This window comes from Quercus lobata, chromosome 10 (assembly GCF_001633185.2).
Source record: "Quercus lobata isolate SW786 chromosome 10, ValleyOak3.0 Primary Assembly, whole genome shotgun sequence".
NCBI classification, from domain to species: Eukaryota; Viridiplantae; Streptophyta; class Magnoliopsida; order Fagales; family Fagaceae; genus Quercus; species Quercus lobata.
In genome coordinates, this window is record NC_044913.1 from 59,025,562 (window position 1) to 59,050,939 (window position 25,378).

A 25,378-nucleotide genomic window follows, 5' to 3' on the forward strand; every position below is an offset into this window, starting at 1 on the left:
AATTGATTATGTTGTAGGAAATTGAACAATTACAATCTGATTATTCTTAGGAACCCACAAGTGAACTTATTTATTGTTTCTATGTCTACGGAGTTTATTTACTGTGAACAATTATGTTCTTGTTTTTATATGTTTGTTCTAGCAAGTTAGGTTTATTGATTATTTACTGAGCTATGGAGCTCAGATTTTTCTCCTTTTTACATTTCAAACTCTAAAGAATAGCTAGCTCACAAGACTTTTCTTTCGGCGCCCATAGGGGTACTTTTTTAAAATGTTAGTTTTAGTTCTAGGTTAATCTTGTGGAAAGCTTGTAATTTTGTGGATTGTTTGGTGTTCTTAATTATGTGAGACTGTTAGGTTATGTTTGGTAACAGTTTTTGTTTTTTATTTTCAAAAACCTATTTTTGGGAATATAAAGAAAAAACAATTTTCTTGTATTTTTGAAATCAAAAACATGTTTGGTTAGTTGAAATTAAAAAGATAGTTTTTTGAAGAAAAAAATAGAAAAAACTAAAAAATGTTTTTACTAGGGTTTGAACACTAACACTAACTCATTAAATAAGATAGATTCATTAAATTAAATGCGTGTTTTCATTGACTTTTGAAAATTAGAAACTGAAAACAACATTTTGCATGCTTTCAGTTTCCTTCACAATCTGAGTTTTGAGAACATTTTTTGTTTTCTGTCCATTTTAGGTTGCCAAACAAATTTTTGAGTCTCAAAAATAGAAAATTGTTTTTGAAAACAAAAAAAAATTGAGAAAAAACAGTTACCAAACATACCCTTAGTTGCCACTAAATTTTATTAGAGAACAATTTTTGAATCACTTTTGGAGAATAGTTATTCTTTCTTAATAAGACCTTGCAAACTTGTGAGATTCCTAGACGTGTGATCACTATCACATATCTAGCTCGTATAACTGGGTTTGAGATGTGATTTTAAAAAAATATATAATTCAATAGTTACAACGAGAAAGTAGGATTAATGTTTATGTTAAAATGATCAAGAAGTATCGGCTTGTTGAGCTACAAGATTCTTGGCTTGAGGTGTAATTAGTATTTAGATAATGTTTCACAACCAATCACAAACTTAGAATTTTTTTCATTGACCATAGTGAATATTTAAAAACAATGGCATCACTCTCCGTGACAAGACAATTAGAGAAAAAAAAAGTGATTACATTCTCAAACTGCATCATGAGTTAAGATTATTACATCTAAAAAAAATAGCTTTTAAATTAGGAGTTTATGAATTTGGAGACAAATTCATCAATATTCTTGTCTGAACTACCACCCTTACTAATAGCCTTTATAGCCAAATCCCTCCATTTCTTAGCATTCTTTTGGAAATCTTTCCCTCTCTCACCCTCCATTACTTCCTTAATGCAAAACTCAATCTCTTCTCTTTCAACAATGCCATTCTCACAAACCTTAGCCCTCACTCCCACCTTCCACACATCCCGAAAATACTTAGCATTTGTAGTTTGATCGGTCCATTGTGGCACCCCCACCATCGGCACTCCCAAGCTCAATGCCTCCAAGGTTGAATTCCAACCACAATGTGTTAAAAAGCACCCAATTGCCTTATTTGATAGCACTTCTAGTTGGGAGCACCATTGCACTACCAACCCTTTATTTCCTATCTCTTCCACAAACTTTTCAGGGAGCTTTGCTTCCTCAGAAGCCTTAACAACCCACAAGAAATGGAATTTACTTCCTTTTAAAGCAAATGCCAATTCCTCCATTTGCTTGTTGTTTAAACTAGCCATGCTACCAAAGGACAAATAAATAACAGATCCTTCTGGCTTAGTGTTGAGCCAATTATTGCAAACAGATGAGTCTGATACGAAAAGGTTGAGCCCATAATCATTGTCATTTTCTAGACGTTTGTCTAAATAGAAAGATGGAATTGTTGGTCCGATTGGTAGTAATTGACAGACTTTTGACATGGAGTCCACCACCTGATATGAAAAAGGACAATAATCAAATTTCAATCGGCACAAAAGGTTACAATAGCAACAATTATATAATTGAAAACTTGTTGATAATTACAACCTTAACAATAATGCTAGAATCATTGTCACGCACTCCATTAGAATTGTTCTAGTGTGGTAAATTATGATTGGTTGTTTGTTATTATCATAAAAGACCACTATTTTTTCTTCATGACTTACAATATGTTGGACAGTTGTAGCAAAGTGCATGATACTAGTATTATTGCAACCTTAATTCTGACATGATCTTTATGGAAGTTTCAGGTTAATTATGTTAGAATGAGCATTCGCATCCAATTATGCATAATAAATTGATCAAGTATTAGATGGAATAACTATAGCAAAAGTGCATTAATTAGTATAACATTAATAGCCAAGAGTCTCGTAATTTAATTGACACCTCTTGATATTTTCAACCGAGACATCCATGATTCAAAAAAAAAAAAAAAAGTATAACATTAATAAGCTCAAACTCATTGTTTATGCTTTTGAGATGAAAGATATCTCAACATGTTGTTAGGAACTTATGGGTAGAATTCACCTTTTAGACCAACTTGCACGGAAACAGTGCTCAAGAACTTATAAAAACATGGTTAAACTTACACTTAATCCATGTGGGATACTAAGATTATAACACATGCTATGTTAGTGGACTCGCAAAAAAAAAAAAATGGAAATTAAATTTATAACAAAGTGTGGTTGTATAAGAGATCCTTAGGTGAGAATCAAATTTCTAAAGTGATATATATGAGAATTCCAATATAAGCAGTGTGTAAAAAAGGGGGTAGGGTTGAAATCGAAAAAATAATAAATAACAAAGTTTTTTTTTTTATACAATATAGAAATTCTAATCTAGTTTAATCTAAGTGTATATGTGTGTGAAACTTTTTTCTAAAAACTTAAATTCCAGTCCTTGCCTCCTACCCCACAAAAACTTCGTACTCGTAGAGTGATCATCACCCCAATAATGCCAATGATAATAATAAAGTTTTAAAAAAAATAATGAACTTATTTACTGGCTTAAAAAAATGGCTACATGTTTCATTAATAAAGTCACATAAAACAATTCGAAGATTAAATTTCTAACAAATTTCAAATAAGAGCTTCTAAGCGACCATCAAATTAACTAGTGAATCAAGTGATATTAGAACTTCCTCTATGAGCAAGGTAAAAAAATAAAAAAATAAAAAAAATAAAAAGAAAAAAGTGTTTGAAAAATCAAAATTAATAATTAAAAAAATTGAAAATTAAATAATGCATTTATTCGTTGGCTTAAAAAATGCTATACAAACATGTTCTTTTAATGGCTAATTATGTCCGATTCAAATAGGTTGGTGTGAACATGCAACATATTCAATTTGGATGGTTGTGCCCCAACTAATTCGGGTGTACAACATATGGTCAATATTTTTAATAATCAATTACTAAAATTATTACAAAATTATCTTATAAACTGATGTGACATAATTTGTTGATTTTGAGGAAGATCTTTCTTTAGATTTCTGACTCTTTTCTGATTGTGCACCTTTTTTCCAATAATTGTAGATTTGAATAATTAACATATTGACGGTTGTGAGTATTATCAAATTTAAACACTAATATAAATAAATATCTGAATTTCATATTTTTTTTAAGGGATACCTCTATTTGTAAATATTATAGTTTAAAACTTGTACTACCTTTATGATCACTTTCTTCTCCCCTATTGTTTGCACAAAAGTAGAGTGAAATGATAAAAAAATAATAATAATAATAATAAAAAAAGGCAGTCCGACACTCACATAAACAATTTCTAAAACAAAAATTATAAAAATGAAATTGTATAAACATATATAATTACCCACCTCAGGCTCTAGCTCGTAGAAAGTGTTGACAAGAACTGCATCGGCTTTATCTGAGCTAGAAAATTGATTGAGCACCATCTCAAAGTAAGCTGGGTACGATCCAGGCACACTGATGTAAGATGGCATATCTTCAAGCTCAAGCACAGGTAGACCAGGAATTGAGATGGGTGTGGAAGTAATTGGTAGCTTCAATAGTCCATGATGCACATGATAGTATATAAAATTCACGGCACAAGTTTGAGTGAAGAAAGCAGCTCCAAATATACCAAACTTTTTAGCTACTTCCAAAGCCCAAGGCAAAAAAGGGTCATATATTATGCAATCAATTGGGTTTGCTGTGTTTTTGTTCTTTATAATAAGGTCAGCCAGTGTTTTTGAGCCTATAGTTTCCATATGATTGAGATATGTATGGATACTCTCTGCTTGGGCGAACCCACCTTCATCATAGCCATCTGATATTGTGTCAAATTGGAGAGAGCTTGATGATTGGGGTTGCATGGTGTTGTGGATGAAAAGGGTTGTGGCTAGTGTAGCTTTAAGCCCTTTGGAGACCAAACGTTTAGAGAATTGGAGCAATGGATTTATGTGGCCTTGGCTTGGATATGGTAAAACTAAGACATGGCCTCTATATGCTTTGTTTTCCATTTCTCTCTCACTCGGGAGCTAGCTCAACAACTATTGAGTTTAGTAGCTTTCTAACTTAGAGCTATCTTAGGAAAAGAACATGTCTTGCTATTTGGAGAACCCTATTAGTAGGAGGAAGTATGCGACTCGACATTTCCAAATTCCAAAGAACAAAAAGACTGGTAGGTTGTACGTGCCATCTTTTCTTTTTTCTTTTATAGGAAATCTGGAAATTTCATTAACTAACAACAGAAGACAAGTTGATTACATCTTGTGCACACGTGCTCAATAATGGCATATTTCATTATCAGTAATGTTAGTACAACACATAAACGTTTACACTTTGCCTCAATTATTTTGTGCGGCAAACTGTAATTGTTTATCATCACCATAATATGGGCTCAGTATTTTTTTCCTACCACTGAATTTGTCACATAAGACAGTTGCGATAAAGTGCGTTTTTATATGTTACTAGCATCGTTGTTTTACCATGCCATACTTTTTTTTTTTTTTTTACCTTACACCAAGTGGGACATGTACGAAAGGTTGAAAAATACTTGACACGTTTTAGAAATAAATGGGTTTTTTCCAAAAATAAATGCTTATTGTGTTAATGAAAAAAAAAATGCATTTTATTGACTGCATTTCTTTTTGGGGTTAAATTACCAAGTTATTTTGTTTTTATTTAAGATTGTGTTTGGTTCAACAAAGATTGATTTTAAAAAAATATTTTTCATATTTAATTATAAGTGTTAGAGGTGACAAAAAATGTTGGTCAACTAGAAATTTTTATATAAAAGAACCAAGCTTAAACTATTTATGTACTTAAAATCAAATAAAACAGGTATTAAGAATAATCTATATATATATATATATATATATAAAACCGAAGCCTCTAAAGCTCCCACAATTTTCCACGTCACCATTATTTTCTTTTTCTTTTTATTTTAGATTTTATACCTTATATATTTATTATTTAAATAACAAAAATAATTCATACTGAAACGGTGAAACCCCCGACTCTATTTTATAACCCTAAACTCAAAACCCTGAAGGGAGCCATTGTCTTTGCTCTGAAGATTGACACCAATGTGACTGAGGTTGAAGGAGATTTTGGGGTTGTTATCAATTTCCTTAACTCTGAAGGTTGCTGCCTGGCGGGTTGTGTTCATGTGATTAAAGACTCTCAGGTAGAAGTAAATTAAAGATATTAATTTTATCTCTTTTTCCAGTGTCAGACGCAATGGTATTAATCCTGAGGACATATCTCTTTTTGTAATATGTGAAAAAGTTTTGATTCAATAATATCACGGTCTTGATTCAATAAATCTTTGGTTTTCAATGCGTGATTTTCTCCACCGTTGCCAACCTTTGCTTTCCAATGTAATGATTTTGGTAGTGTTCCTCGAGGTAAGCTTTCTTTTTCTCTTTATTTTTTTGGAGGGCTCATCCTTATGAAGAACACTGATTGTACAGGGGTTATAAAGGTATTATATGAAAGAATTAATATATGAAGAACTATTATTATTATATTTTTTGGATATTGTTGGAAGTTTTTCAAATCTTAATTTATGAAGTGTGAGTAATATCTGAAGCATAAGTTTAGCCATTGTTCTCCCTCAAAAAAAAAAATCAGCAATTGTGCAAGTTAACTCTAATTGTTATATATATATATATATATAAGTATATTCTTTATCTCAAGAGATAAAGCAACTTACTAAGCAAAAAATTTTGGTCTGCTTTTACATATCTCATAATTTATTTAGTTAGTTTGTAGCATTTACATTATAGAATAATAACTACTACTTATGTGTGTATTGCTCATACAAAATAATCTATGCTTTTGATAGTTTTGTGTTGAAGTTGGAAAAGTTGGTGTGTATTAGTTCCCATTTTATGAAGTGGTGGACCTAGATTTGGTTTGTTATCCATTTATGCTTTTGACAATATTTGATTGATGAAAATTGTGGTTATTTAATTTTTCTATATTATTGTTTTAGCTCTTACTAAATTATCAAATAGTCATAATACAATTGTAGGATAACTTATGTCTCTTAAATTTATGATTTGATTCCCTACAATATTTTTTTGGTTAATTGATATTGGTCTTACTTTACAAGAATGTAAAAATCTTGATACTAGGATTTGTGGTAAGTTCAACTTTAAGTGGAAGTCCAGTGAAATATATGTATTCTTGCATGATCAATTTCTTGCAGTTATTGTTGTGTGCTTATATTGCATCTTTTGATATGAAATTGTTGTTTATTTTTGTGTGCCACTTTCTATTTTGGTGAGCCTCTTACATATTTTCAAAAGAATGATTGCATCATTGAAGTAAATATTATGCTCTTCCAAGCATATAAATTCCTTTATAAAAATGTTGTCCTTAGTATAGTCATCATAATCTCTCTCTAAATGCAATTCTTATATAATTATATTTGATGATCAAAGTGTATTCTCAACTGGTATTGTGAGGTGAAGTTTGTATATATATATATATATTTTATGAACTTTTATATATAAATTGAATTATTTATTATCATTCATTTTTAAGTCACTATCTCTTCAAGAAAAATATATATATTTTTTATTAAATTATACTATGCATCGCACGGGTTAGTATTATATATATAAAACCGAAGCCTTTGACTTTTGGTTAACCTCTCCACAATTTTTCTGCATCAGCATTTTTTATTTATATTTTTTAATTTGATTTAATTCTTTTGATTTTATAGTACCAAATTGCAGAAAATTTGAGGAGGGAAGAGAGAGTCCTAACAGGAGTCTCTCTCTCTTTTTTCCTTAATCCTAAAGTCTTTTTTTTTACGTGAGTCTTTTTTTTTTTTTTTTGAAACCTAAAGTAAGTCCTTTTTTTTTTCTTTTTCTTTTTCTTTTTTTTTTTAAATTCTAACGTGAGGTCTAATTAAAAAAATATATAATTATTTTTTAATCTTAATTCTAACGTAAGTCTCACAAAAAGTCAAAAACTTCATTTTTATATTATATATAGATAATAATACTGATGTGGCAAGCTTTAAGAATATGAGAATGCAATTTGTAGATCTACTATCAAGATAACATATATTAGATTGGTAATAGATATTAGATTTAATTGCAGTTGAGTATTACGTGAAGTCATCACCATAGAATAGCCCACGCCGGGATGTATTATGTGAAACCAATGATATGAAAGAAAAAGAATTTTTCTAAACCATTATATTGAACAAAAAATTACTTATTTTCAAGTTATTCAATTTTTTTTTTTTTTTTTTAAGTCAAGTCATAGAACTTTAAGCAAAATAAATACTTTTTATTTTTATTTAACTATCTCGTGCATCGCACGGGTTAGCGACTAGTTGTTTATATGATCCAAAAGTAAGATATCTCAAAAAAAAAAAAAAAGAATTGGCTCATTTACAGCCCTTTAAGCAGGTGCCCGAACAGGTTGCTCTTTTTTTCTTTTTTTTTTCTTTTTTTAACAAAGGAAATTCTGCATATTCTTGCACTTCCACCAATTACTGTTTATTTCCATATTTTCTTTAGACATTCCACGTGCTCCCTGTACAAATCACACGATAATCTTTTGATAATGGAAACTCATATAAAATTACAAAATATGTGCATCAGTGCATACGTATGGTGGAAATCATTGAAATTAATAAAAGACAAGCTCTTTTTATTTATCAAATGGTGGGTAAAGAATAAAAGTTCCAATCCTATCAAGAAATGATAATCTCATGTGTGCCAAAGCGTACTGGCCCTCAAAGACAAAAGTCTGACCATCAAAATAATTGTTGACAGAGAAGAAAAATCTGTGTGGCATGTCATTTTCTACCAATCTAATCATCCTTCCCAATGACCATATCACCAAATACAAAATGCTAAATTAAAAGAAAGCCCAATCTTTGTCGCAAATTTGATGCATAAATAAGATTTATGCACCTTTTTTTTTTTTTTTTAATGAACAAAAAGAATGGATATAGGGGTAATTTGCATTGACATCTTCCATTTGGGTGTTGTCATAGTGACACTTTATTTGTTGAGTCTCAGTCTTCAGAAAATCCGGATGAGTCATATATAATTTTACATCTAGTCCCATCGAAGACGCTATTGAATATAAGTTTAGATTTTTATCGCAAGTTTGATGCATAAGATCTACGCACTTGTTAATGCTTCTACGAAATTAAAATTATAATTGCGTGTGGGAACTGGGAACTCATAAAAGACAAATCACACAATAATCTTTTGATAATGGAAACTCATATAAAATTACAAAATATGTGCATCAGTGCATACGTATGGGGGAAATCATTGAAATTAATAAAAGACAAGCTCTTTTTATTTTTTAATGCATAACATGATAAAAGCCAATCTCGTAGTATGAAGAAATTGAGTCTTTGACATGAAAAGTCATAGACGACTCTTTTATCCAACAATTATACAGGACAATCACCATATTATGGTACGAAAAGACAATCTTGGTCTGTATATATGTTATATAAAACAGTCGTTTATGACCTTTTCTGTTGATAGTTTTTATAATAAGTTGTTACAATACTCAAAGACACTTGGTAACCCTTTTCTATAAAATATTAACGTCAGAACAGAACGATTGGTTGCATAATTCTTTGTATAGATGCATGCATGCATAAAAAATAGTTTATAAAAATATTGGAAACCCATAGAAGACAATCTAATGATAACTTCTTCTTCTTCTTCTTCTTCTTCTTTTTTACGTAATAGAGTGGTTTACGACTCTTTCTGTTCATAGTACTTGTAATATAAAAATTAAAAAAATTGTTAAAAAAAAGTTTCGAGACAATAACATCATAACTCTTTTCTAATATATATATCAACTTTTTTCTAATGATTATAGTTTTTAAAACCAGACCGACTACTGGAAACTGGGTTAACCAAAAACTGGTCACCAATTCAGTTTTTCAAACTCAAAAATTTTGAAATTTATTTTTGCTGTGACCTAGGATGGAGCTATTGTTGGACGAGGAGGGCAGTGCACGACGCCCCCACTGGCCCCCATTTTTTTTTTTTTTTTTATAAATACTAGTATATACATACATATAAGTGGTAAATATTATACAAGTCCAAATCTTCTGTATCATTTTCTCTATTCCACTTTATACTTCACAAATAAAAATTTGACACATGTCTACCTATTTAATTAAATGCTAATTTTTTGCCTTTTTATATTCCAAATTTTCAGTTTGCTAAAAAAAAATTTAAAACAAAAAACCAACACATGTTCAACGGCCACCATCACCGGTCCAACCAGCAGAGTGAGAATAGTAATAACTAATAAGGAAATCAATCAATTCCTTGCCTGCTTCAGCGAAGAGCACTTGGTGTCTCTTTTTGTCAATCAAAAGCTTTAGGCTTACCTTAGTGGCTGCCATGTTTTGTATGCTGCTTAGAGCATTTACCTTAGTGGCTAACTTAGGTCCACCTTAGTGGCTACCTTAGGTCCACATCTCAGCCGCCAGGTCCACACCAACACATGGTTTTGTTGTGTTTATTCTGTTGTGTGGCACAGTGCTTCGTGGCTTTCTATTCTTGAAAATTTTCAGTTTCTGTGTGCTGATTGATTAATTGTGGTAATCAAAGTACGGACAAAAGGTTACACACTGACTTGTACCAATTTGGGGTTGAGTATCTGGTAAATTTTTGATGGATTGCTTGTTGGTGGTGACCAATGAAGATGTGTAGGTGTTTTTTTTTTTTTTTTTTTTTTTGGGGGGGGCTAATTGGCAAACCGGCTGAGGTGTGGACCTGGCGGCAGTAGTGGATGGCCAATGACAATGTTGGTGATCTCTTTTTAGTGGAGCCGGCGAAATTGGTGGTGGACCGGTGATGGTAGCCGTTGTAAGTGTTGGTTTTTTGTTCTAAATTTTTAGGAAACTGAAAGTTTGGAATATAAAAAGGCAAAAAATTAGCATCTAATTAAATAGGTAGACATGTGTCAAATTTTTATTTGTGGAGCATAGAGTAGGGCAGAGAGAGTGGTACAAAAGATTTGGACTCATATTATACACATTTACAAAAAAATAATGGTAAATATTGTACAAATTTTGCAAATGTATACAAAAATTGCCAATTTTTATGTGTCTACAATATAAATTTAAATTGTAAGTACAATGTATACATAGAGATATTGTGAAAATATTGTGACACATGTGTCAATTCCTTATGAGTCAAAATAAAATAATAAAATATCATACTGTGATTTAGTACAACTAAAAATAAAGGTATTGTATTGTGAAAATATCATGACATTTTATTATTATCACAATATTTTCACAATTACTGGGGTGTAAGTTCCTTATAGGTTAAAGTAAGATAATAAAATATTAGACTGAGATCCACCACAGTTGAAAATACTCAAAATAGAGATATTATGAAAATGTTGTGATATTTTATTGTATTTATAAACCCTTTTTTTTTTTTTTGGTTTAATCAAATTTAGTAATCTATATATAAAAAGTGCGAATATGAAAAGTTACAGCAGCTTCGCTACAGTAGGTTTGGCTTGTTCAATTTTTACTATTTCGCTGGCCTATTTTTGTTATGAATGCATAAACTTACAATAGATTTGCTACATTATGTTTGGTTTGTCCAACTCACACTATTTCACATTACAATAAAATATTAACACAGCAAACTCGCACAATATTTTCACAATTGTTGAGGGTCTAATTCCTTATAGGTCAAAATAAAATAATAAATATCATACTGAAACCAACCACGACTAAAAATAAAGATATTGTGAAAAAAGAAGTGCAACATCCACAATATTTTTCATAACACTTTCATAACAAATCATAAGTAGTAAATTGTTATTGATTTAAATTTAAACTTCCCAATGAAACTACTTTTTTGCTCACCAATAACAATCTGTTGTGAAAATGTCGTAAATATAACACTTTTTGTAAAAATGTTAAGACATCTTGTTGTTGTAACAATATTTTCAAAGCTGTTAAGCTACCAATTCTTTAAAATTCGAATAAAATATAACAAAATTATAAAAGTATTATGAAAATGTTATGTCAATTTGTTGTGTTTTTAGAAAATTTTTGTTGGTTTAGTCAGCTTTGTTGAACCAAAATTCACTATTTTACCTCGATCTAACCTTAAAAACTTTAAACCTCTCTATTTTTCAGATCTTTTTTTTTTTTTTAGAATACTAAGTATTTTAACACACACACACACACACAAGGGGAGAAGGGAAAATGTTTTAAAGAAACTAACAATAGCGTATATCTAAAAGGGCCAAATTGAATGGTCTTAGTTTCAAAACCATACTAATGATATATATGTTAGAATGAAGAGACATTGATAATAACTCTTTTCTAATGTTATATAAATTAAGAGATCATCATTGCATTAAAATTAAGCGAAAATACACTTTTGGTCCCTACATTTTGGGCAGATTCTCATTTTTATCCCTAAATTGATTTTGCTACTAATGTGTCCCTAAAAAAAGAAAATCAATTCTATTTTGATCCCTACTATCAATCCACTAACGGAAACCTCCTACGCGGTAGACAAAATCCTATACTTGCCGACATAGCGCTGACGTGATCATTAAAATATTATTAAAAATAATTATTTGGCATTTTTAAATGCCACGTTAGCATTTAAATTTTTTAAAACAAAGCCATGTCAAAAAATTATATAAAAAAGAAATTAAATTAAAAAAAAAAAAAAAAAAAACCTTAGATCTAATTTAATTTTAAAAAATTGTTACTTTTCATTATTAATTTTACTAGTCGCTAACCCGTGCTACACATAGGAACTTACCTCTCTATGAGGTAAACTAAAATAATTTTATAAAATCTTAAATTGATTAAGAAATTAAACCATTGCATGATTTGCTATTGTATGACTTCAATTTGTGTTACAATTTGATGAAGAAGCCATTGCTTGAATGTACAATGACTTACAAAAAAATTGTCCGACAATTTCAAATACTACAAAAAAATAACTCAAAAATTTAGATATTAAAACTTCTAAAAGACCAAGAAATATTAAAGAATTAGATAATTCACTGCTTAGAAATTATTGAAACAAAACAAAATATATATGACTAAATAATAGAGAAATATAAAAGAAAGATGGGTTACATTCAAAAGAATAATTTTAATTATTGCAAGCTTTTTAATTTGTAAAAAACAGCTAAAGAGAGTTTGGTGGTTCATGTATGAAAATTAATTTTTTAAAAATACATGAAATACCATAAAAAAAAAAATTAACAAAGTAGAGGAGAAGAAAATAACATAAGAATAGCTCATACCTCTACTCGACTTAAAAAATATATATATTGGGGTTTGCATTGCTTTTATGTTGTTCATAATTAACCTCACAAATTTAGAGATAAATTATCAATATTTGAGTTTGAGTTTAAGTTGGACTTGTTAGAGATGTAAAATTTCACTCCTGGTTAAGTTTGGATTAAACAAAAATAAGTTTGTTTAAAAAAATGATGGGTTTGAGTTTAAGTTAGACTTGTTAGAGAGAAAGAATTTTACTCCTTGTTAAGTTTAGACTAAAAAAATAATAATTTTATTTAAATAAAATTATAATTTTATTTAAATATTGTACTGACGTAGAAAATTGTGAGAGTTCAAAGGTTTCGGTTTGAGTTTAAGCTTAAGTTGGACTTGTTAGAGAGATAGAGTTTCACTCCTTGTTAAGTAAGAATTAAACAAAAATAATTTTATTTTAAAAAAAAAGTTGATGAGTTTGAGTTTAAGTTGGACTTGTTAGAGAGAAAGAATTTCATTCCTTGTTAAGTTTGGACAAAACAAAAATAATTTTATTTAAATATTGTGTTGACGTGGAAAATTGTGAGAGTTTCACAGGTTTCAGTATGAGTTTGAGTTTAAGTTGGACTTGTTAAGGAAATAGAGTTTCACTCCTTATTAAGTTTGGATTAAACAAAAAAAATTTTATTTTAAAAAAATGTTGAGTTTGAGTTTAAGTTGGACCTGTTAGAGGGGAAGAGTTTCACTCTTTATTAAGTTTGGACTAAACAAAAATAATTTTATTTAAATAAAATGATAATTTTATTTAAATAAAATGATAATTTTATTTAAATATTGTGCTCATATGGAAAATTGTGAGAATTTTAAAGGTTTCGATTATATATATATATATATATATATGTATGTATGTATTGATAAGAACATTACAACTTGTTGTTCATGTTCTTCCCAGATCAAACCCAGTAACCAAGAACTCAAACCCAGATTTCAAGAACACAAACCTAACAACCAAGAACTCAAAGCCAAATCACAAGAATACAAACAAAAAAAACAAAAAAAAATAGAGAACAAACAAAAATAAAGACCCAAATCACAAATAGAGATCAAACACAAACGAAAATCACAACCCGAGCCAAAATCATCAGCGAACCCAACCATTGATCCATGTTCACAACACCCACATGCAAGACTCCAAATTTTTCCCATTGTTTTCACAGCATCAAGACCCCATGGCCTCCATGATCAAAACCTCGAAGATTAGCCTCTTGATTTGTTTGCCGTTGGTCAATATCGAGTGTAAGGTTTTGAGCAGCGATGAGATTTTGATATTAGAGAGTTTGGGTCAGATTGGCAGTGCGTGGCGAAGAAGAATCCAATTGGGCACCAAATCGTCCACAAACCCAATCTCCTCCACCGATCCTAGCGAGTTCACCAAAAACACCAAAGCGACGACGCTCTTCTTCACCGAAAAAGGAAACCTCAACACTCAAGCTAGATTGGCATGGTTGAGATTAACATGAACCAACTCAAAGAGTGGGGTTGGTTCATCTTGGATTGCTGTGGTTTGATTGTGGGATGGGTTTTGTGGGTCTTCAATTTAAAGGGTTAGGGTTTTGGGGATTAGGGATCATGAGATTGTGGGTTCTCTTGATCTTGATTTTGAGTGGTCATGCTGTTTGGCTCTTGAGACCGAGAGATGTGTCCTTGTTGGGAATGAATGGGAGAACTCGGGTTCTGTGTGTGTGAGAGAGTGAGAGATGAAAACATGATAAGAGCTTGAGCTTCAATCTTTACAACTTAAAAAAGGTCAATTTTTTTGTTTTTTTTTTTAATTAAAATTAAAATTGAGAATTCCGGTTTTTTTTCTAAAAAAAAATAATTAAAATGCTAACATGGTATTTAAAAATGCCAAATCATTTTTTTAATAATATTTTAATGGCCATGTCAGCAAGTAGGGCATCCTATCTGCCACGTAGGAGGTTTCCATTAGTGGGTTGACAGCGGAGACCAAAATAGAATCGATTTCTTTTTTTAGAGACTACATTAGTAGCAAAATCAATTTCGGGACCAAAATGGGAATCGGCCCAAAATGTAAAGACCAAATGTATATTTTCTCCTTAAAATTAAAGTGTTTCCTAAAATATCATTTATTTTTTACTTATTTGAACTCTTAAAAACTTTCGTTATAAACAGTCCTTTCATGCGCCACAAAGGATCAAACATTTTATCTGGCGTGCGGCAAAGGACTCCCTTCCCACAAAACAAAATCTAGTCCGACAGAAGATTCCTATGGACGTGACTTGCTCCCTGTGCGAGGATTACCAGGAAACACTCTTGCATGCATTATGGCTGTGTGATCAAGCCAAGTCGGTCTGGAAATCAGATTCTAGATTTTCTGGGTTGTATCGAAAAGCTCACAGGAGTTTCGTGGACCTTCTCGACTTTGTTTTTGAGCAAGGCTCTGTTTTCTTTGTTGCTCTCTTCTCAACAATTGCTTGGTGTCTTTGGCAGCATAGAAACAAGCTGCGTGAACGCCAACCCATGTGGCCCATCCAGGAGATATATCAAAGAGCAAAAGAGCTGGTTGTGGAGTTCTTCGAGGTTCACCAGTGACCTACAAACCCAGTGCACCATGCTCCCCGTGTCAAGTGGTCACCGCCAGCAGAGGGTGGGTATAAAGCTAATTTTGATGCGGCTTTTTTTGAAAGTAGTGAGCTAGCTGGGATTGGGGTGGTGGTTCGGGACAGTTCTGGTAACGTCATGGGAGCGCTGAGTCAAAAAATTCCTAGACCCCAGTCCGTGGAGCATGCTGAAGCACTTGCGGCCTGTAGAGCTGTGATCCTGAAAGAATTATTGCTCTTCCAAGCGTGTTTTGAAGGTGATTGCCAACGGGTCATTCAAGCCATCAACGCATGTGGTCCCAGCCGTACTCTGTTTGGCCATATTATTGAAGAGATTCACTATTTTAGCTCATCTTTAGCAAGTTGTTCCTTTGTTCATGTATGTAGAGAGGGTAATAAATTGGCACATGCCCTAGCTAGAAGAGCAGTTTTATCTGCAGATACTGATGTATGGGTAGAAGAGCTACCCAATGATTTGGATGATATATTCCGATTTGATTTAGTTCAATAAACTTATTTACCTCTTTCTCAAAAAAAAAAAAAAAAAAAAAAAATCAACGGATTTTACGGATGTGCAAAATAAACTAGCGTAAAAGGGATGTGAGAAGACAAATATAGTAAAAGAATTTAACAGTTGTCCATCTTTTTCGTACAACTTATTTGTTTGAGATATGTCTCATGCATAGCTACACTTGTAAAAATGCTCTTATAAATAATAATAGTGCTTTCCATTATTAAAAAAAACAGATAGTCCTTTGTCCCTTACATTATCTGATTGGTGCCTTTGAAAAAAAGTGCTTGTCAAAGCATAATGTTAGAATAAAAGAGTATATAAATGATGTTTTCTTTTCATAGCACACAAAATGGACACGACTCCTATATTTCTTTTGCTATTTAATTTTCCCACTTGTCCGAAAATCTTATCCTCAGAGATCTTTTTTTTTTTTTTTTTTTTTGAGGGGATATCCTCAGAGATCTTAGGCAAGAAAGTGAACAATTTATGTTTTTTCATCACTAGAGCTGCGTTTGGGAACTTGGATTTGGATTTAGATTTGAGTTTGGATTTGAAATTAATAGATTTGAAAATAACATTGATTTTAGAAGTTATTTCAAATCCAAGCATTCTAAATATTTAAAATTCTTTGTGGATTTGTCAAATCCAAATCCTTGACCTCTTTTAAACTTCCCAAACAAAAGATTTGGATTTAAGCCCCCTTAAATCCAAATCCAAATCCAAATCCAAATCTAAGAGATCCAAACAAACCATAAGAACTTATTAGTTTCCAAATTGGAACACGATTGCAATAAAGTTAACATTTCAATGAGAATCCATAGTTTCCTTTTCAAAATTTGTTTTAGGGTATGGTTGATTACTACAACGGCATGCTTAAATAATTAGTGATGTATTTGCATCACTTGGAATGAAAGATTCATGGTCATGGTGGAAAAAATGCCTCTTATGTGTGGGTGCATTTTAGCATATCAGTTCTTAATATGTATTGAATATATTCTCGAAAACACATTCTTATTATGAATTGAATATGTGGGTTCCAGTTAACTCAACTGGTAAAGTCTCTAATGGTTGAATAAGAGATCTGGGGTTTAATCCCGGCCTACACCAAAAACTGATTGATGTCTTGGTCTGATGATAAATAGCTATCATCAGGAGCAGACGCCATAGGTTGAAACTCTCTCTCAAAAAAAAATGTATTGAATATATTCTTGAAAACACATACACAATGATGGTTCAAGGTAGAAGACTTAAGGGTGAAGTATATATTACTTAACGCATTTGGCCATAAATAATGTATATTGGAAGCTTCAATGAGGATTAAGGATGTTCATGGTGCAGTTTGGTGCAGTTTTTGGCCATTTTTAGTACCTTTTAGGCTGGTATATTTTTCAAGATGTGATGACCAATTACTAGTTTAGTATTAATAACCATGAAAATATGACAGTAAGTTTCAAAAAATAATAAAATATATAACATATGTAACAAAAAAAAGTAACACAAATATATATAAGACACAAAAAATAATAATAATAATAATAATCTATGATAGATTTATGGTAAACCAAAAGTACCACAAATATATACAAAACAAAAAAAAATAATTCATGACACTAAACCATATACAATTATACATGTTAAACAAATTAACATGTAACACAAAAATGCTTAACAAGTGTACCATATAGACAACTAGTTATGCTTACTGAGAGTGAGAGAGTATTAGGAGAGAAGAGTGAGAGTATGAGATGGAGAAGTGAGTGAGGTTTTGAACTTTGATTTTGTATTTGACCAAAATGAAGAAGTTTTTAATGTGAAGTTGGAACACACTAACGCTAGGTTGGCCACTTCATATAAAATTAAATTATTAATAGATATTTAATATATATATATATAGGTACAAAGTGGTGCGATTTTGTACAGTTTTCTTATTAAAAAATCGCACTCCACACTATACAATGTGGTGCGGTTCACTACCACTTGCAGTAGTCTTTGTAATTACTGTATTTTGCAGACGGTTTTGTTTGGTTTGAGCGATCATGCAGATTGGTGAACATCCCTAATGAGTACAGTAATCATTATAAATGAATCACTACGATTCTATTAGTAAGTTTTACAAAATGGTGTGGCATTGCCATTTTGCTGATGATTTTCTTTGGCAAAATAGCGAATTAAATCATTTATCAGAAAGCGGGTGAAAGAACATTCAGATTCACGCATTGCAATTAAAACAAGGGAAATCAAAAGGCAATGGCAAGTGGATTGAGTCAACTGACATATTTCCCGACGCTTTATTGTTTTTCCTTTGGTTCACACAAGGATGAAAGGGACATGACATCAACGGCCTATATATCTACTTCAAAAGCTAATAAAGAATAGCTAACCAAGTTCACGTAACTTAATTAAAGTTTGTTGAACAATGCTGATGCATGGTACATTTGTCAATTTTTTATTGGATTTACTCAGCACATTTGTCAATTATTCTGAACATAACTTGTAATTGATGAAAAATATTTTGCCCCTAAACTTTTTATAATTCTAAAAAGATTTTTTTTTTTTTTTTTTTTGAGAAAGTAATTCTTAAAAGTTAAACTTCATAAATTGACAACTAAACATGTTTATTTATATTTTATAGACTAAAGTTTAAACTACATTTATAAAAATTTGAGACTTTTTGGATTTTACACTAGAAGTTTATTTGACTTTTACACTTCAAAGTTTTATTCTCCTTGCTTCAGTATCTCATTGATACATATTTTCCATTTAGTGTCACGTAAATTTGTCATACATATTTTGTTCGTTTAATAAAATGATACTACATCATTTTCAGGTTTTTTTTTTTATTGTAATTTATTTTTGTTTTAAATTTTATAGTTATTTTAAAAAATTTAGGCTACAAAAATGACATTATATCATTTTATTAGACAAATTAAACATGCATGACAACTTTATGTAGTACTTAACGGAAAATATGGATGGATGGACTATTTATCCAAACAAAATATAAATCGATGGGTGGATAGTGATGGGTGGTGCTGTGGTGGCCGGCGATTGCTGGGTCACACGATGCTCACCAATGGGTCATGGTTTTGTTTTGAATTTTATTTTATTTTTTGGATCTGTTTGAGGTGTGATGTAAACGGATCTATTTGAGGTTAGATGTTGGATGGTTGATTGGTTGAGTTGATCTATGTTTGATTGCCTTGTGTGATACTGGATCTAATTGGGTTGATCTTGGTTTGATGGAGGGAGGATTTTTGTTTTTGGAATGTAATGTAAATTTTTATTCTTTTCTAATGAGAATGTATGGTTTTGATTTGAAAAATGGGTACTAGTTTAGTGATTTTTTTCTATAATCTTTCTCAAAATACATGTTTTGTGTATATCTTTTGGACTGGTTTGAGCTTAGAGAGAGGCGTTTATGTTATGGCGCAAAGAAGAAAGTGAACAAATAGAGAACGTGGAAAAAAAAAAGAAAAAAAAGAGGTGTTATGTCCACAACATTTTCACAACAAATCATAGGTGGTTAGTTGTTACAGGTTCAAATTTGAATCTAACACTAAGATTACTTTTTTGCCCCAACAATAACAACTAGTAACAACCTGTCACTTACGATTTGTTGTGAAAATGTTGTAAAAATATTGTGGACATATCATTCCTCAAAAAAAAAAAAAAAAAAAAATCGTTTGGAGAGAGTGAACAAATGGCAGTACACGCTGTCAATTTTTAAAGAGCAAATTGGTCATTTTTAACAAATTTTGGACATGTTTGATATTTCCTCCAACCTCAGGGGAGGTTTTTGGAATTTAACTTTTTTTTTTTTTTTTTTTTGCAGAACATTCATGATATAAATTGTGACTCCAGAGCATGGTTAATAAATAATCAAATGAGGTTCCAAGGGATCCCCTTTGAGTAAAACTATAGTTGCGCGCGGATCTTATGGTTGTACTTGTATCGTATGAAAGACTATATAACTCATAATTGGTTCTTGATAGATTAAGCTCAATTCTTTAGCAAATTAAATGGGCTTTATGCCTATAATCAGGTAATATATATATGATTCTAAAAAAAAGTAGTATATATCTCCTTCTATCTTAGATTCTCAAGAAACTATTTATTCAAAGGAAAATAAAAGAAAAATAGCGTGAAACACATAATATTAGAGAGCATTCACTATATCAAAGATAGAGACAAAGAGCACTTACTATAATAGTAGGGTGGTAATTTTTATCCATATTCATGAATCCACTCATTACCCACCTATTTGTGCTAGTATCATTGGCCTCAGAAGATACTAGTACTAATTCAAGTGAAAACACCAACAATTTGCATGCTTGTTATCTACCAACACGGCATGGCCCTTTGGGTAATGGAACAAATAATGCTTCCTTTTCGACTAGATCACCATGGCAACCTCCACAAGACTCAAACCTTCAATGGACTTGGAATGAAGGTAATGGTCCTTTCATTACAAATGGACAGAGTACCCACCCACACTTTGAAGCTTCAGATTCAGAGAGTGATACTACAACAATTATGTTCAATTTGGACAGTTTAAGTGAAAGCAGACCTGAAGCCATGCAGTGCCATGGCTGGGAAAAGGGTTGCATACCTTAGTCCCCTGATTCATTCATAGAGTCGTTAATACAAAGAGTAAATAAGGGAAGATTCATATTTGAATTGAAGGATTCCAGTAATGGACCTAGACTTCTAAACCCTCAAACGAAGAACAATGGGCCTGTTCTATCATACCAATTAGATAGCCTAGTAAGTGACACCTAACTAAATAGTGTAGGGCCCAATGTAAGGGATCTTTTCCCTTTTGAACTCCTCACTCTTGGCCCAGGACCTTCCTTATCCATAATAAACCTACCTTCATCTATTCCAACTGCTAGTTTTTGGTGTAGTGAAATTGGGAACGCACCTGCAGGGGAGATACCAAAATTGAGCTCAAAGAACAAAATCAGAAAGGAGATAAGAAAGTTTGGGAGGAATATTAAACAGAGATTGATATGTGGCTTATTGGACATGACCCGTGAACTTGACACAACACAATACGAAATTAGCATCTTATGAGTTGAGATTTAATGGGTTAGTGTCATATTTGGTTGACACAACTGAATATTTTAATAAATAGATTGAGTTAGTGTCCAATCCATGGAACCTATTTAGCTTGTCTAGCCCGTTTAATTAAATGACATTTTACCAATATACTCTTCAAACCCTAAGTACATAAACTTATTAGTTGTGGTTTATTTTCTTCAACATTTTATGATTGATTATTTACGATATTGAGACATGCTTTAGTTTTGGATGATTATTTTTTATGTAGTTACTCATTAATTTTGAATTTTATATTAAAAATATTTATTTGTTTTGGTTTTTCATAATTCATATCAATTTGGTTAATACTATTTTTTTTTTTTTTGGGGGTTTTGATAAGGAGTAGATAAGTGTAAAATATTATTATAAAATATTATTAGAAAATATGAAAACATAAGAAGTGATAATTCAAACGAAATCCTTAAAAAATAAAAAATAAATAAATAAATAAAGACTTTCTGAATTTTCTAAGAAATATTGGATGTGTTAATAGAAATTCAACCATCATGGAAGAACCACAATATAGAGCTAAAAGTAGAAGATACATAGAAGCTATGCAATAAGATATGTTAAATATGAATTAATGGTTTGTTACAAAACTCGTTGGATATCATTAACCAAAGAATATGGTAATATATATACAGCAACCCAAAAAAAAAAAAAAAAAAAAAAGAAGAAGAAGAAGCAGAGAGGACAACAAATCATGAACAATTAGTCAACTTCAAAGCAAAACAGTAAACATAAGGAAATAGAGAGGACATACCATTTGTAAATGATTTTAATCTTTACATGGGATGTATCAAAGGTTTATCTCAATTACAAGAATATGGGCATTCTTAGTGATGCAATGGGCTACTTCACCCTAAGCTGATATTGTGGCTTCAAGCAAATATATATCTCATTAATGAATGATTGGTCCTTTGGTTACTGCACAAGATATTCTCACTATTATTATTATTATTATTATTTTTAGAGAAAGAGAGAGTTTCAACCTATAACATTCACTCCTGATAATAAGTCTTTATCTATTATCAGACCAAGACACCAATCAGTTTTTGATGTAAGCGATGATTGAATCTTAGATCTCTTATACAACCATCAGAGACTTTATCAATTGAGATAATTGGAACCCACAGATATTCTCACTCTTTGGTTCTATGGAATGGTTATATATTTCTTATGTTTTAAAGAATTAAGTAAATTTGAATGTGCCTTTATTTTTATTTTTATTTTTTTACCATCCAAGCCAAAAGAAATTGGGGGGGGGGGGGGGGAATATATATATATATATATATATACATATAAGCAGCTTTTAACCCTTGTTTAAACCATTTTCGATATCCCACCAACCAATGTTAATTTGAAAATGTAAATTTTTTATTGGCATTTATCAACACACCTACATTTGAGTATTAGCATTCTGCTAGAGGAATGTTGTTTACTAACAATAGTCCAATGTTATTACAAGTCCCTATTTAAGAGAGCTCTCCTAATTGATACATTTAGTTGGTTGAAGAGTGCATCTTTCCATGCTTCTCCCTTGAGTTTCTTATCCTTGCTAGCAACAAATTGTGGGATGGTCACAAATGAGGTTTGCCATGATTTTTGATTCTGTAATTTTTTTAAAAAGTTTTGTTCTTTGTTGAGATTCTTGTGTATTGCAAAAGGCCAACAGTAGATATTGTATCTTAATTCAAAAAATGTTCATTGCACTCTACCTCTTTACTAATGTAATGAAGATTAATGCATCCTTTTTATCATTTATAGAAAGAAAATAGGCTATTTCTTGTTTCATCAATTTTTTTGAATGGGTGTCCAGTGTTTGCTTGACTTCTAAATTAATCAAATGTGTGGGTACTTGTAACCTTTCAACTCTCTGATTCTTTCCCATTTTCATAGAGGTTGTTGTTATGGTTAAACCAATACAGGAGCTAGAACAGGTAGAAAAGAGATTGATGCAACAAGCATATCAAAGAGGTAGTGTAGAATCAAAGAGGTTCCTCTCACAGCAGATGTGTAGGCACCCTTCCTTGGCTTGGTGCTAAGGTTTAGTTTTCTACAAGAGTGGAAGATGATGATGTGCATTAAAATCAAGTGATTCATAATGATAGAAAATCTTAAGAGTTGTTTAGTTGAAGTTTTTATCTATAAACAAACTCATTAGGCTGCAAATGTGTATTACACACTACCAACTACTAGCATGGTGCTTTTAAGAGCTCCTTGAACCATGGATGCGTCTAACTATATTAGCTAGCCATACTTTGTCAAGGTGTTGTAAATTTCACAAATTATAGGCTAGAGTTTTTTTTTCTTATCATATGGGGTCTTTGTGTTTACAACATAGATTATTATGGGTTTTCTGGGACTTGTTTTTACTACATATATTGCTAATTTAAAGGGATTTAAATGATATTTTGGAGTGTTTTGTTTCCCACTAACTGTTGATTTTTACACTAACATAGACTATAAGATAAAAATTGAAAGTTAACACCAAATCAAGGTGTTCATTTCAAAATTTTAAAGTTAAGGATATATTTACAAATACCCAATGCATTGGCAAGCACGCTGCACGTCCAAAATGCTAAACTCTTCTTAACATTAGTACAAATTTAACAATCAGAAATTATGAATTTTATTAGCCATGTTCTGAACATTCAATAGGTAAAAAATTTCATCAATTTTATAGAGACAAAACAAAAAAACTATATTGCTTATTACATAAGATCTAAATTGCCGGAACATGACTAGTGTTAGATTTAATGAGTCCTTCCTCCAGCTTACTTATAGATTGTTACTCTCTCTCTCTCTCTCTCTCTCTCTCTCTCTCTCTATATATATATATATATATATATATGATAGTAAACCTTGAGAAGGTCAATACCACCATATGCACAAAATGACTTTCATATAAAAAAGAATCAAAGAACAATTCAGTGATGTGGTTGTACTCAATCTAACTATATACGTTGTTTTGGCGATATATGAACACGTGTGTGGAGTTGACACGCACGCCTATTCATAGACTAAAAGTTTGGGTTATGTAGACATGTAAATTGGCTACAAAACACAGTGACTTACTAGCCCCTGCATATGATCCACTTAAACTGACCTCCCAACCGAAATATGAAAACAAAAATCAACAAGACCTTCTGCCACCCACAATTCACACATAAACACAGCAATCATTAACCAGCCCAAATCAACAAAATCTATTGCCAAATGTCAGAGAGCTTTTAAGCATAAGAACTGATTTATGTACTGTTGCAGTTTCAGCTAAAGAAATTAAAAAGGCCAACCTATAAGTGAACTTTAAAAGAGATGTTGAGACAAAGAATGTGTATGTTTTTATCAATGGGCATCAAAGCAAGCTCTAATAGCAACCATTTCAATATTGATTCCAAATTACCATAAAATTTTTTATTTTGAAAAAAATTCATTTGGAATCATGACTTTCATAATTGTTTCAGATAATTCACAAATTTGCAGTAATCAGTGTGGTTGGTGAGATTACTTTCTATTAATTAATTCAGAAGCATTAATCTATCCACGGGTGGGGAGATGTTCGATCAGTCCGCATATTTGGTTTGAGGTTAGTGTAGGGAACCTTATTCCTTTTGACATGATTGTTGGTGTGGCAACCAACCACTGACAGATGCTTTTCCGCTTTCAAAATGAAATGGTCTCAAATGTTGAAAAATGAGCAGAAGATTTCATGAAGGCTTTCCTCAATTGACTGAAAAGCTACTACACCAACACAAATCATGCAAAAATAATTTCATAGAAGGCTTTCCTCAGTTGACTGAAAAGCTACCAAAACCAATCATGCAAATAAATTCCTGAAAATATAATGGATTATCATTTTTTTTTTCATTTTCTAAGTAACAGTTCAGAAAATGCTATTGGAACAATGGGAGGAAGGAGGGGACAATTGGCATGAATAATACACTTATCGGATTGAATCAATACTTTATACACCAGAAGGGATTAGAAAATTGAGAAAACAAACCAACTAAAACTCCTGTTGGCTTGGGAGTGGATGAAAACTTCATAATTTAATTTTTCATCCAGCTGATTGAATAATCTTTTAGGTCTATTAATAATGTGGATCCAGGTGTTATTAATTCTGCTAAATAAGGATGGGAACCTGAGAAGAATTGAGGTTTATTTTGCAGAAAGTATTGAAGTAGAGCAAGTACATAATCTTGGAAGACTAATCTCCCCTTCTCTAGTTAGTAATACAAAACTTTTGTTTTTTCTTTTATTTCTTATAAATTTTATGAGGGTTAATGGACTAAAGGAGTTTTCATAGTCATTTATTCAAGGGGTCAAAGTGTGGCAAATATGTATTCCCTATCTCATTTCTCTCTTCTTTCATTTTTTATTTATTTTTAATTTTAAAGTTTGT

At 31.3% G+C, this 25,378-nt stretch overlaps 2 protein-coding genes across 2 annotated transcripts; one reads left to right on the top strand and one right to left on the bottom strand.

Moving 5' to 3' along the window:
* Positions 1 to 1,158: 1,158 nt before the first annotated feature.
* On the bottom strand, positions 1,159 to 4,650 carry LOC115962514 (UDP-glycosyltransferase 74F2-like). The gene is made up of 2 exons (XM_031081367.1): positions 3,839 to 4,650; positions 1,159 to 1,961 (listed from the first exon to the last, which is right to left on the bottom strand). The coding sequence occupies exons 1-2, from the start codon at positions 4,481 to 4,483 to the stop codon at positions 1,239 to 1,241; spliced, it is 1,368 nt and encodes a 455-aa protein (XP_030937227.1). The 5' UTR covers positions 4,484 to 4,650; the 3' UTR covers positions 1,159 to 1,238.
* Positions 4,651 to 15,027: 10,377 nt separating this feature from the next.
* LOC115965101 lies at positions 15,028 to 15,870 on the top strand. Its single transcript, XM_031084298.1, has 2 exons — positions 15,028 to 15,347; positions 15,447 to 15,870. Exons 1-2 carry the CDS (start codon positions 15,028 to 15,030, stop codon positions 15,868 to 15,870), a joined length of 744 nt encoding a protein of 247 aa, XP_030940158.1.
* Positions 15,871 to 25,378: the final 9,508 nt, after the last annotated feature.

Coding starts and splice junctions, on each gene's coding strand:
- LOC115962514 (XM_031081367.1), bottom strand. CDS start 4,483: ATGGAAAACAAAGCATATAGAGGCCATGTCTTAGTTTTACCATATCCA. Junction 1,962..3,838: donor TCTACGAGCTAGAGCCTGAG/GTGGGTAATTAT, acceptor TTTTCATATCAG/GTGGTGGACTCCATGTCAAA.
- LOC115965101 (XM_031084298.1), top strand. CDS start 15,028: ATGGACGTGACTTGCTCCCTGTGCGAGGATTACCAGGAAACACTCTTG. Junction 15,348..15,446: donor GAGTTCTTCGAGGTTCACCA/GTGACCTACAAA, acceptor TTTTTTTGAAAG/TAGTGAGCTAGCTGGGATTG.